Source organism: Chiloscyllium plagiosum, unplaced genomic scaffold (genome assembly GCF_037043375.1).
Source record: "Chiloscyllium plagiosum isolate Xiang-an unplaced genomic scaffold, Cpla_swu_hap1 HiC_scaffold_17, whole genome shotgun sequence".
NCBI classification, from domain to species: domain Eukaryota; kingdom Metazoa; phylum Chordata; class Chondrichthyes; order Orectolobiformes; family Hemiscylliidae; genus Chiloscyllium; species Chiloscyllium plagiosum.
In genome coordinates, this window is record NW_028270155.1 from 65,698,593 (window position 1) to 65,713,231 (window position 14,639).

A 14,639-nucleotide genomic window follows, 5' to 3' on the forward strand; every position below is an offset into this window, starting at 1 on the left:
TCATCGTACCTTTGGTTTGTTTATCCAAGTGATGTATATAACTGTTGAAAAGTGATGTCCTAGCACTCATCTATGTGATGCAAGACTTATCAAGCAGAACATGTCCCTTTCACGCTTTGTTTCTGATTGGCACAGAAAAATTGGATAACTACTGTTACCAGCTCCATCACATGCTTTTATTTTCTGCAGTAACATTGATGATGGGGGTGTGGGGTACTTTCTGAAATGCTTTCTGGAAATCTAAGTACAGCAGAAGCGCTCGTTCCTTTTTATTCACATCACATGTTACTTTTTCAAGATGTCCAATAAATTGATTAACTATTGTTTCCCTATGATAAATGTTGAACTAGAAGTCTTATTATTTCCTCCTTTGTTGAGCAAAGGAATTACATTAGCTATTTTCCAATCTAAAGAAACTTTCCCTAAATTGAGGAAAGTTTAACAAATTTAAAATCAATGCATCAAATATATCTCTCTCTCTCGGCACTACTTTTAAAACTTCAGGATGAAGTTTGTCAAGTCCTGGGGACCAGTCAGCTCACAGCTCAAATAAATTGCTCAGTAGACATCCCTGCTGATTACTAATTTTAATACCCCTCTGCTAATTTATGGGATGGTAATTGGAACCTCTAGTGAAGACTGAAACCTGTTCATATCCTCTGACATCTTCTTATTTTCTTTATTAATTCCCCAGACACTCATGCTATAAGACCAGCTCTCATATTGTTTATACTTTGAGTATCTGCTATAGGAACATAGAAATGTTACAGCACAGAAAGAAGCTATTCAATTAATTGTCTGTTTTGGCTAAATAAATTAGCCACTTAATCCAATCCCCGTATCCAGCAACTTATCCATCATCTTGCAGATTACAGCACTTCATTTGCAGATCCTGGTAACTTTTTTTAAACAGTTGAAGGTTTCTACCTCAATCACCACAATGTGCAGTGAACTCCTTGTGTTCCCTCTAATCCTTCTACCAATCACCTTAAATCTGTCACCTGATAATTGACCACCTCACTAGGCGAAACACTACTTCCCTGTCCAAGTGGTCTCAGCCCCTCATTATTTTATGCACCTGAATTAAGTCACCACTCGCCCTTGGGTAAAATAGCTATTGCAATCTTTCCTCATACCTGCAATTTTCAAGCCTTCATAGCATTCTTGCAAATCTCCTCTGTGCTTCACTTGTGATTATGGAGATTATAATGAATCTGTTCAAATGTTTTATGACACACCTCTGAAACAAATAGGACTTGAACCCAGACTTAAGGCAGGGGCATTACTTCTGTCAGAAGTTTTCCCTCAAGCATTTGTTTCCTTCCTGTAATGTAAGACCATAAGAGTGCATAAAGTTTCAGCTGTGGCCTAATCAGTGCCTTTTATAGTTCCTCAAATTCAATTAAAACAGTAAGATATGATCTCCTTTTAACATGTTGACTATCTCTGATTAATATGCCTCTCTAATAGCTGCTAATCCTATCTTCCAATATTCATTCCAGTAATTTGCTGCCCACTTTGGTTAGACTGACTAGCCTATGATGTAACCTGTCCCTCGTACCTTTTTTTTGAATAATGTTACGACATTTGCTGACCTCTGGTGTTCTGGTATCTCATCTGTATCTAATGAAGATTGGAAAATGATCCTCAGAGTATCTGCTATTTCCTCCCTAGCTTCCTTTAACAGTCTAGGTTTCAATTCATTCAGCACCCTGGTGTTAGATCCATCCTCCAGTGGGTCACTCCAGTGCTTCCCTTTTCATTATTCTTACTTTATCAAATTGTTTATACTCCTTTTTAAGTAGAATGTCTGCATATTCCATCTCCTGTGAAGTGGGACAAAATACCTGTTTAGATTCCCGCGCCTAAGTTGTGCATGGATATAGAAGACATTTTGTATGTTTGGTGGACCCAACCCTCCCTTGATGCACTGTTAAAGTATCTTTTTTTTTAAAAAAATGCAATGTCACTACCAATTTTTTTTTAATCCATTGTTTTCCTAATTTCTTTTTTACTGCACCCTTGCATTATCTCTGGTGCTTTAACCTTCCGAAATATTACCTTTTATAAAATTGCAATAATCTTTATTTGTTTCTTTTTTCTTGCCCAACATACCTCTGAATAACCTGGGATCTTTAGGTTTTGCATTTATCACCTATTTTTTTCTTTGTGTGGACTTGTCTGCACTCTATAGAATTGACTTTTGAATGCCTTCCACTGCTGTAGCTGTAACCAGTCCACCTTTTTGCTAGCTGCATAAAGTTGGCCTTATCCTTGTTTAGATCTCTTACTCTTCTATCTTTGCCCCTTTGCATAATGTTGAATCTAACTGTTTATAATCATAATCATGATCTCCAAAATGGTCACTTACTGCACTGCTATCCACCTTTTTTACATCTCAAGATAGCTTTGTCTGCACAAATGTATTTGCCTAAAACAAAGGTGCATGATACATATATGGGAAAATGAACAATCAGAATCTACCCATCAACATTGCAGAACACAGTGAGGTTCAATGCTGGAAATGTAGAATTGTTCTGTCATTTGAGTTAAATTAATTTGACTTTTTTTTTGCTGATGTAGGTCCTCTTCAGCAAACAACACAAACCCTTTTGGCTCAACTTTCTGCTTTGGACTGCAGCGCATGATCTTTGAGGTATAGTAAATTGATTTCTGCTCCCCTGGGTTTTCAAATGGAAACCAGTCCTATGTTTCTTGCCTCTGACCTTCAGAGGGGTGTGGCTATTGTCAGACTGGAAAGAGGCGTAACTATGATATTCCTTACAGGTAGATAACTACCAACACCAGCCATCAAACCTTATTGGTTACTAAGTTTGATAGTATGAGGGCAACCAACTTAAAACCATATGCTCAACCCTAAGGAAAAATAAATAGCAAGGGTAACATGGTGTGTGTACCTGTCTCCAGAAACATGTATGTGTGCACAGATTTGTCTACCATATGTGTGCATGTGTGTATATAAATTTCTCGTATTTGAAGTCTGTGTTCCTGTGCTTTCTTTGCAGGTCATGCAGAACAACCACATAGCGTCGGTAACACTTTATGGTCCTCCCAGGCCCAGCAGCCAATCTCGAACCACAGAACTAACCCAGTGAGCCTCAGTCTCATTTGAAACAACCAGGACTCTACCGGTTTAGTACAGTGTGCCTTGATTAGCTGCCACAGTTGTACAGAACAGCATGATCTAGTCAAGACTGCATCCCTGGCCTTACCTGGATTGAGGGGGAGGGGGTTTCTGGTTTGTCACTGGCCTCGTCACTGGTGATTGTCCTTGGCGATGAGGTGTGCAACTCTATGCTTGCATTAAGCCAGTTTCTGTCCTCAAGTGGACAGTGCAGACCAATTGGGTTCTGCCTTGTCATGAGTCTTGTAGAAGTTGAGGAAGCAGGCAGTGGAGCTGCACATACAAAAAGCACAAGTTGTACAAGCCTTGAATGGGCAGTGTTTCAGGTTTCTGTTAATAGGTGTTCCTGTAGTGTTGTGGAACTCCATACACTCATTTCTGTCCCAGCACAGTATGCAGAGGCAGAAGTTTGTCCATGTGTTCAGGCACAGCCTCTAGCTTAGACAGTAGCACGTTTTTATAGAAATGGTTATATCATTTGCACTACATACACTTTAATTACTTGATGTGTTTTATCCACTGAGGAGTGTCAGGGTATAGTGCCAGCTAATTGGGTAAGACTGGGGCGTGGAGAGGAGTCCAGTCCATGCACGCAGCCGGTCCCGCTACTCGGTGGGAGTTTTGGGGGGGGTGGGGGGTGGTGGGCAGCAGTGATGATTTATTCATTTCACCGCACTATATTGGGTTGAAATGCAATCTTCTGCCATGTCTTGAATTGCATGTTGTTAATTTGATGCCAAAGACATATCTTCAATGCGCTTACTTTCCTCATCTCTGTGCTTTTTCCCATGATGGGACTGCACACCCAAGCACGTCATTGGCCATTGACAGGTTTTAGTCAGCAGCAGAGATTGGACACTGCACGCAAGCAGTGTGGAGTCTCTGCTTTACGCAGTATTCACAAGAGGTCTGTTCATAGGAAGATGTGAAGCTACTTGGACTGTTCCCTCATCAAAATATTGAGAGCTTAGTGCTTTTCTTTTTTAATTAAAACTCTTTTAGCCATCACTCATTTTTACATTGTACATTGTAGCAACTTGTAATTAATAGACAAATTTTGTGTTTACACTGTGTATAAATCTGTAAATAATGCATTTTGTAATTTTAACAATGTACAGGGAGTGCCTGTATAGTTTAATGGTGAACAATGAGAAGGATGTATTTTGAATTGTGATCAATGTTTTGACTCTGGACCAGTAGCAGGGATGTGTGATGTGTGTTATGGTGATACTTTGCATTCTGTCTTCCTGTAAACTGTGAGATTGCAAACTGTTGTATCCAACACACGTGGATGTTGTTTAAAGACTATGTTTCCGTTTACTTTGAAACTGAAAGCTGTTCTCTTGTAGCTGTTGATCCTTAACTAAACCTGCTTAGTTTAGTGTTTATTCCTGTGCTCTTTGCTTACATGGGAATTATTTCTGCCTCTTCATTCATTTTTCTTTCTGCACAATCCTCTGACTTTTATTTTTTTTTAAAAAATGCACATTTTAAGAGCATGTATTCTGCCTCGTGAATAAAACTGACTCCAGTTCACTGTTTGAGATAATTGAATTTGACTGGTTTTTTTTGGGGAGTGTGAAGGTTCGGTGGAGAGGGGCTCAGTGAGGAATAATTACCCCATTTTCTAGCAGAGCCTGCACACGGGATTTCACTTCTTGAGATCTGGGCTTACTGTGCAAGAGTTTCTTTTCATTGCCTGGAAATAGCAGAATATTTGACTTCCTTTTAAAACCAATTTGAGGGTTTGGGTGGGGCTCAAAATTTCAGCCAGGATAGGAATGATGATTGAGGAGAAGTTAATGTGAAACACTGTGTAGTGGTTGAATTTTGGTGTTTAGAGGCAAGTAGATGGGAGACCAGCATGGAGTAAGTTAGGGTAAATAGATGCTAGAGAAAAGTATAGCTGTGTATTTTTACAATACTGGAGTGCAGTAAGGTTGGAGGTAATCCTGGTGACTGGCACATGGAATTTAATGCTCTGTCCTGGGATAAGCAGGATGACCAGATTTTGTCTAACTTAACAACCTGAGTGAAGGCTGAAAATGGGATTGGCATTTCACAGTTGCTGGAAAAACAATGGCACAAATCTAATTGGGCAAAATTTTAAATAATTCATTGCCTTTTGTAGTAAGATTGACTGACTAGTTATAAATTAACAACACTGGTATAGAACAGAGTGCTATTTCTATGGTGTATATACGTAAGGAAGCTAGCGACCTGTCTTTAAATTGTCAGTAAGATCCAGTAATAGGTGAAAAGGGAATGGTCAAAACTAAGTTCTTGAATTTGAAGTGAAAGTGAAGAGGTGAACATAATTAAAATATGCCAACTGTGCTAACAAAGATGTGGAATCATGAAAGAATGACCCCATTGCTTGTATACTGAGCAAGAGGAGAATATTCACTTGTGCTGACCATGCTAAACGTGGTTAAAGAGAGATACATAATTGTATTTGTAGTTGAGTATTTTTGGGCAGGATGGTCCCACTAGTGAAAGCTGAGTCAAGCTAGTGAAAAGTGTGGCAGAAAACTTGCTCGTGTTTGACTGAATCTGTCTTAATGGTAGGAGGAAAAGTAGGCTCAAATGCATGTGGATATTGAGGGAATCAATGGAGCTGGCAAAGGAATCATAAATATAAGGTATATATAGACAGGAGAAAGTGAGGTCTGCAGATGCTGGAGATTAGAGCTGAAAATGTGTTGCTGGAAAAACGCAGCAGGTCAGGCAGCACCCAGGGAACAGGAGAATCAACGTTTCGGGCATAAGCCCTTCCTGAAGAAGGGCTTATGCCCGAAACGTCGATTCTCCTGTTCCATATATAGACAGGGCCAGTGAATCAGTATAAAGAAAGCTTGACTATGGAACAGTGGCTAAAATGCTTAGCAGTGATAATGCTTAGACGTGGAAAAGTGACAGAATGCTAGACATTAAAATGAGTTAACTATGCCAATAGCGTGAGGATCTCTCTGAAGCACAAGTTAAATGTTTAGAGATTCTCTTCTCTTTATATACTTCATAATCTACAAGCTCTACATCCATTTGCAACCTACCTTTCCTCCTTCGTCAAACCAGACTAAAGTCAATCTTGATCAAGTTCATGATCTCCTCTTGCTTCTCCCTTGGCATTAGCCAACATGTAACAAGCCCTGGAGCGAGAGGGGATAGAATTCTACATGTGGTCTCAGAAAATGAAGCTGGGCAAGTAGATGAATTTGCAGTACATGACCACTTTGAAGATGGTGAAAATAATTAGATCTAGCATTGTTATGGAAAGAAATAAAGAACAAGAGTAAAAGTTCTAAATTGTGGGTGGGTAAGTATTTTGAAGCTGAGGGGGTGATCTGGCAAATATAGACTTGATACAGCTACTTGAAGGAAAATTGGTGACATACCATTGAGAAGAAATCAAAAGCCAGGTTCTGTGATCACACTGTAGACATGTACCCACAAAAAAAGACTGGCACTGCCAAATTTGGAGCCTCATGATTGTCCAGAAGCATACAGGATAAGGTAAAGAAAGGGAAAAAAAATTGCTGTACAAAGTATGGGGTGAGTGACATCTAAGTGAGATTTGGAAAACAAGGAAAGGATATGACCATATTGGCAGGTACATGGAGAGCCCAAAGATGCTGCCTCAGTACACTAAGAGCAGGAGGATAACTTAAGTAGGGCCCATCACTGATTTACAATATGACTTAGCTGTGCAAGATGTGTGCCAGGTTCTTGATGACTATGTTGTTTCTAGCCTCATAAAGAGGGGTGATGCATACTTTCTTGTGAAAGGGCAGTGTGAAATATTAGGTACTATTGGCATACTGTGAGGGAAAAGTACTGGCGGCACTGGTATCCTTGAAGCTGGATATACAGAAAGAAGGAAATAATGGCGTTCTTAACATCCTTTTTTCAAATTTCACTATATGGAGGTGAGGTACTAGAAGATTAGAGGTCTGTGAATGTTATACCATTGTTGAAAAATGGTGCAAGGAATAGGCCATGTAAATGTACATAACAATCACCTGTTAGATGCAGGAATAGCCATTTGACTCCTTAAACCTACTCCATTATTTAAGATTCAGGCTGATCTGATTATAACCTCCACTGTATGTTCTCTCCTCCACCCTTAACCTTTATTCCCCTTGATCACCAAGAATCTATCAGGCTCTGCCTTAAAGATATTCAAAGACTTTACTTACTTTGCCTTTTGAGGACAAAATTTCCAAAGGTGTTCATTCAAGCCTTAAGAAAAAATACGTATTCTCTGTCTTAAATGAGTGCCCTCTTTATATTAAGACCCCTAATTCTAGATTATCCAAACAGGAACCAATTACAACAAATAATTAGAGACTGACAAATTATTATTAGAATCAGTTCTGGGATATAGGGGAAACTGCCATGTAGAAAGCTATGAATTAATCAAGGACATTGACCGTTTTACTCAGGGAATGTAGTGTTTAACTAAGTTTTAATTTTTTTTCGGAGCAAGTAATGAGGATTAATGAGCAAAGTGCAGTGGATGTTGTCCTATGGATTTTAGTATGGCATCTGAGAAGGATCCACATGGCACTCGGGTCAGAAATGTGAAAATCCGTAAGAAACAAAAGAATGTGGCAAGTTGAGTCTATAATTAGCTAATTGAAAAGAAACAGGGTTCTGGTGAAGCATGAAAATGACTTTCTATTTGCAAAATTAATGGTTCTTCAAAAGGCTGGCAATCGCAGCTGGTCAGGCAGCATCTGTGGCAAGACTGCAAGGTAACGATTTAAGACTAGATGACTCTTCAGAGCTCTAATGAAGCGTCATCTAGAGTCAAAATGTTAGCTTGCTATCCCTTCATGGATGCTGCCTGGACTGCTGTAATTTCCAACTTTTGTTTTGTTGTTTTCAGTACAGATTCTCACATCTGCAGTAATTTGCTCCTAATTTGAGTTCCAAATGGTTCTGGGTTTTCACTTCTTGTATGTAGTGATTTGGACTTAAATGTGGGAAGCCTGATTGGGAAATCAGCAGATGACTGAAAAATTAGCTGTGTAATTGATTTGTGAAGGTCCATAGAGTCATGAAAACAGACCTTTCGGTCCAACCAGTCTATAATGACTATTTATCTCAAACCGCAGCTGGGCCCACCTGCCTGCTTCTGGTCCATGTCCCTCCAAATATTTCTTATTCGTGTACATATCCATTGTCACTGTACCCGCATCAACCACTTCCTCTGGAGGTTCATTTCATACACTAACCACTCTGTAAAAGATAATTGCTCATCATGTCTTTTTAAAGTCTTTCTCCTCTCACCTTTAAAAATATTCCCCTTAGTCTTGAAATCCCCCACCCTAGGGAAAAGACACCTGCAGTTCACCTTATCTGTACCCCTCATGATATTATAAACCTCTAAGTTCGCACCTCAACCACCTATGCTCCAATGACTCATAATAACTTTCCTTGTAACTCAAATCTTTCATTCCCAGCAACATCTGGTAAGTCTTTTCTGAGCCCTCTCTAGCTTAATAATATCCTTCCTATAACAGGGTGACCAGAACTGGACAGTTTCCAGAAGAGGCCTTATCAACATCCTGTACAACCTCAACATAACATTCCAATGCTTATATTTAAAGGTCAGAGCAATGAAGGCAAGTGTGCTAAATAAATAAATAATAAACTAAGAGAATAACTGTCAACTCCAGAATTATATCAATGGTTTGGATGAGTAGGCAAAAACATAGCAAATAGAATTCAATCTGGAGAAGTGCAAGGTAATACATTTGGGACAGACAAAGCTAGCGCAGGAGGGTGTCTCTGGAATTTACTGCCTGGTTTAATGGTAGAGGCCTTCAGCGTGTTTAGAAGGAACTTGGATCTGTACGTGAAGTGCTGTAACCTGCATGGCTATGGGTCAGGTGCTGGAAATTGGGATCAGAATAGGCTAGTTTTTTTTCATCTCAGCCGGTACAGACCTGACTGTCTGTGCGATCTTTCTATGCTGTGACTTTTCTGTAATTCTATACTACGAGCTTTAAAGTTTCTTACATCTGACTTCCACCATTTCTGACCATTAACATGTAACTCCTTCTCTGATTTTCCTATGCATTCAAGCACAAACTAAATGGAAAATGATTGACTCAAGCAGGCAGTATAATATGCACAGATATAGAAACCGTTTCAGGCTATTCATTGTGATCTTGTTCTATGAGAATGGCATGTCTGCATTAAAATGGTCACACTTCAAAATTGATACTTTATGAATTGGGGCATCATAATCAATACAAATCATTCCTAACAAAAGATATTTAGCCTTTTTTGATTGTTCTTGATGTTAGCAAACAAAATAATTCGAGTTACTTGTTGCCCTCCCATATTTTAAAAATTGTGAAATCCAAAATTCCTCTCTAACTGTTAAAGTTTTATTATGAACTAATTGTTTGAGATTCATGCTGGCCCCTTAAGTTACTTCAGGCATATGTGTAACATACTTTAAACTGCTCACAACCTGAAACACATTAGTTGCATGTGGTAGAAGATTTAAAGGATACATTGGTCCCAAATCTGCCTCTGTTCACCATCAGGCCAGGCAACAAGATTTGCACCAAACAAAAAAAATTAATGGAGAGAGGGCAGAATTAACATTGAGTCCAGTAAATCACTGGACTCAAAACTTCAACTCTGCTTTCTCTCCATAAATGCTGCCAGAGTTGCTGAGATTCTCCAGCAATTTCTGTTTTTGTTTCAGATCTTCAGCATCCACTGTTAATTTTAAGATTTGCCCCAAATCCTTTCTTCCAGAGAGATAACTAACAAATAATAATCAAATTACAGGCACTTTCCTTTGTGCAATTGGCAATTATAGGATATTTCATGGCAAACTTTGAACATTTGGCCCAATGTGTAAGGGCAGGCTATCCTCCGTTTGTGCCAAATGTGATTGAAATGGTTTCAAAACCTGTACTTACTGAGATTGACCCTGACTGAAACAGATCAGATCCAAGTATCTGGGGATGAAGTTTATTTATTGGGTTTCCTGATTATGACAGAAGATTTGAGAAATTAGCACATGCTTTGGTTACTAAAGTAACAGGCTCTGAATTCTAATCGCAGCCTGTGGTCAGAACAACTGTTCGAAAAGTTGTTTCTTTCCAGCAGGAAGAAACACAGAGGCTCTCCATGAAGCAGTGTGTGTCAGCTAATTGAAAGGACTGAAACAATGGCTCCTGGCAGAGCTGACCATACTGTTCTAAGACGGTGTTGAGTGCCCAGATGAAGGGGACTTCAGGGAGCAATACAGTCAGAAGTGTTGAGGGAGAGATTCCACCAACGTGTACCTTGGTAATTTTATCTGTGGATATGAGATGAAGTAAAGCAGTTGTTGGAAGCTACTTCAGAATCAGACCTTATGTGAAGAGCAATTGAGCTTTAGAGGAGAACTGGGATAGACAGTAGGACTGCAAATGGTGCCATGTGGATGCTAAGAGTGCTGCCTTTGTTGCATTAGCTATTTAAATTGTAATTTGTAATTTATAATTTATATGTAATTTCCTTGATAAAAATGTTCACTTTTGATTTTGTTGTTGGAATAAAAGCATTTTAAAAAGTGATTTCTTGTCCATTGACGACTTCTGTTGGAGTTATTTGAGAGGTTCAGTTCTTTCACATTATTGGTCTCCAGTGGGATCCTAACAACAGATCTACCGGATGGCTTGCAAGTACAGAATGTCCAAAGAGCAGGCAGATCAGAAAGCCTGCTGTGTAGGAGCTCAGATAATGCTACTGCTACATTTATATAAAACCCAAGGTGTTTTATACGTCATCTAATCTCACCAACGTCACTTCCTCAAAAAGCAGTCTCTTTCCTAGCTCCCGACAAAGTTCTGGGATATACCTGGTCAGGTCCTGGGGATTAATCTACTTTAATGCATTTTAAGACCTCTAGCACCACCTCTTCTGGAATATGAACTCTTTTCATGACATCGTTATTTTTAATCATTATTTCTCAAAGCTCCCTAGCTTCCACGTCCTTCTCCACAGTAAATACTGATGCAAATTATTAGTTTAGTATCTCACCCATCTCCTGTTGTTGCACACATAGATGGCCACATTGATCTTTAAGGGGCTCTATTCTCATGCTAATTAGTCTTTTGCCTTTACTTACAGAATCTCTTTGGATTCTTCTTAACTGTGTTTGCCAAGGCTATCTCGTATTCCTTTTTTGACGACCTCATTTCCCTCTTAAGTATACTCTTACTGCCTGACTTAAGCCTTCTTTTTCTTAACCAGAGCCTTAATTTCTCTAGTCATCCAGCATACCCTACACCTACCAGCCTTACCTTTCACACTAAACAAGGACATACTGTCTCTGAACTCTCATTATTTCATTTTTAAAGACCTTCCACTTCCCAACAGTTCCTTTACCTGCAAATAGCCTCCCCTAAACAACTTTTCAAAGTTCCTGTCTAATACTGTCAAAATTGGCCGCCTTCCAATTTAGAACTTTAACTTTTAGATCAGGTCTATTCTTTTCCATAACTTTTTAAAAACTAATAAAATTATGATCACTTGCCCCAAAGTGCTCCCCCAACGTCACCTTAGTCACTTACCCTGCCTTATTTCTTATCAGAAGGTAAAGTATTTCTCCTGCTCTATTAATTACATCTGCATATTTTTAAAATTTTTATTGAAAAATATTTTCTTTACAAAATTAGAAAGTTACAGAAATATGAAAATATGGCATCATAACATCAAAAACAACAATAAACAATAAACCAACTACTATACTATACAAAAAAAACAAAACTACACTTATTACAAATCAATAAATAATGGAACAAGACCATAGCTCTCAACCTTCAAGAGCATCAATTATTAAACCCACATTTATTTGTAATTTTTCCTCTCATGATCTGAGGTTTATTAAACCAAACCACCATGGCTAGACAAAAGCCCTAATCAAAATGCCGGACAGATTTGCTTCCAAGTAATTCAAATAGAGCTGCCACGTCTCGTAGAAGTTGTCTGTTTTCTGATGCAGCATATTTGTAAGAGAGTCTAAAGAAATGTGTTCTGTAATTAACTTACACCACCCCAACAGACTCGGGGGGTTCTCAGACACCCAACACAGCAGAATGTTCTTCCTCACACAAAAAGTAAGCATGGAAAAAGCTTTTTCCCATGTACCTTTATGTGAGGTAAATTCAGCAAACCCAGGAGCAAAGAGACCAGGTCCCCATGACTTTGGTCCCCATGACCCTCTGTATTACTCCTACCACAGCACTCCAATACACACGGAGCCTGTGGCAGGACCACAAACAATGAGTGAGGGTACTTTTATTTATTTTGGAACACATTGAAGATGCTCCCTGCATGGGTCCTATTACATATCAAAATCCTCTTCCCATTCTACAAATGTCCTCCCAAGTTTCCAAAGTGATCTCAACTCCCTCTCCCAGAGCTCACATAGATGCTCGGTGTCACCCGAGGAACCTACCTCCAACAAATGATAGCACTCTTTCAGTGAGTACTCTCTATTAGCCTGAAGCACCCTTTTTTCTGTATCAGATCTACAACACTCAAGTCAAGAACATAGTCTCCTTTCGAATAAAATCTCTAATCTGAAAGAAACGGAAGAGGTCCCTACTCAACAATCCATATTTCCGAGTTATTTGATCAAAAAACATCAACGCTTCACCTTCAAACAGATCACCCAAGCAAAAGACTCCCCTATCCGCCCAAAGTTTAAACACGGGATCCATTGTCCCTGGCCATAAACCCGACATGCCAAGTATGAAGTAAGAAAAGATGTTTTAGACATATTACCCTCCAGCTACCTCATTGCCCTCCATGCTTTGACCATGTTAGTAACTATCGGATTATGGCAATGTTCCACAACTGTCCTCATTTTGTCTAAAAACAACAGGTTGATAAGGGGACACTTCGTCTGGGAGACCTCAATGTCCAACCATGTAGGCTTTTACTTATTTTGGGGTGGCCCGGTGGCTCACAGCACCAGGGTCCCAGGTTCGATTCCAGCCTCGGGTGACTGTGTGGAGTTTGCACATTCTCCTCGTGTCTGCATAGGTTTCCTCTGGTGCTCCGGTTTCCTCCCACAGTCCAAAGATGTGCAGGTCAGGTGAATTGGCCATGCTAAATTGCCCATAGTGTTACGCGTATTAGTCAGAGGGAAATGGGTCTGTGTGGGTTACTCTTTGGAGGGTCGGTGTGGACTTTTTGGGCCGAAGGGCCTGTTTCCACACTGTAGGGAATCTAATCTAGACACTGAGTCCCCACAGGCCCAATCAGTTACAAAAGATAGGAGGGGAGCTCAGTTGATTTTGTCTAATTACCCGGGGGTCCACTACCCCCAATCCCTGGGGCAATTGCACTTTTGCATGCTTAATAAGGGGCCATTTATAATGCCAAGTAAAAGTACTAAACCAACCATTCAATTTCCGAAATTTTGCCTCGGAAAGAGAGCATCTGCAAAGGGCACGATAAGGGAGGAAGAACATTCACTTTGATAAGAATGACTCAACCCAACCACGATATCTTTGAAGGTCTTGTTTAATCTTGTCAAACAAATAAACAAAATTAGCCTTGAATAACGGATCAAAGCTAGGGGGTAACAGAGAGGCCCAAGTAAAGAAAACCTCCCGGTGCCCACTTAAAGGGGAACCCACCTTCAGCCTCAGGTATTCCCCTAAGACGCCCCGATAAGCATAACCTCCAACTTTGAAAAGTTGAGCTTGTAACCTGAGAAAACCAAATTAATTAGTGCACTGTATCAAACAGGGCACCGAGATTGCCAGGTTCGAGAGAAAAATAAGAACATATAGTGTAAACTAATGCACCTTCAACCCCACCTTTGCGGCAGTTATAACAGGGTCCTCACGAATGGTCTCCGCCAATGGCTCAATCATCAATGTGAAAAGCAAAGGTGAGAGGGGACAGCCTTGCTGACTGCCGCTACCAATGTTAAAATTGTCAGACCTTATACCATTGGTGAGAACCGCCGCCAGAGGATCACTGTGAAGGACCCTTACCCATCTAGTAAACACTTCACCCAGGCCAAGGGTATAAAAAAGATATGGCCATCCACTCAACCAAATGCCTTCTCCATGTCTAAAGAGACCACCAAACCTTGTAATCGATCACTGCTGGCACACTGTAATCATGTTAAGCAACCTCCTAACATTATTCGAGGATCTGCAACCTTTTATAAAGCCCATCTGATCTTCTTTAACAATAGAGGACAACACCTCTTCCAGCCTCAATGCCAAAGTCTGAGACAAAATTTTAAAATCAGCATTTAAGAGCAGTGTTAGAACCACTGTCTTCCAGGACCTTCCCTTTCTTGAGGAAAAGAGAGATATTAGTTCCTCTCAAGGATGGCGGGAGGGAATCCCGACTATATGAAGAGTTATACGTGCCTAGCATGGTCCTGACAGTATGTTTACAAATTCTTTATAAAACTCACTGGGAAGACCATCAGGGCCGGGCGCCTTTCCACTTT

At 39.9% G+C, this 14,639-nt stretch overlaps 1 protein-coding gene across 2 annotated transcripts in view; it reads left to right on the plus strand.

Moving 5' to 3' along the window:
- The window catches only part of phaf1 (phagosome assembly factor 1), a 71,828-nt gene extending 61,097 nt beyond the window's left edge, over positions 1–10,731 (plus strand). For both annotated transcript variants that reach the window (XM_043707225.2, XM_087996016.1), the window contains exons 15-16: positions 2,584–2,656; positions 3,027–10,731. In XM_043707225.2, coding sequence (XP_043563160.1) covers positions 2,584–2,656; positions 3,027–3,116 — 163 coding nt within the window. In that variant the 3' untranslated portion in view covers positions 3,117–10,731. The remainder of the gene's footprint in view (positions 1–2,583; positions 2,657–3,026) is intronic.
- Positions 10,732–14,639: the final 3,908 nt, after the last annotated feature.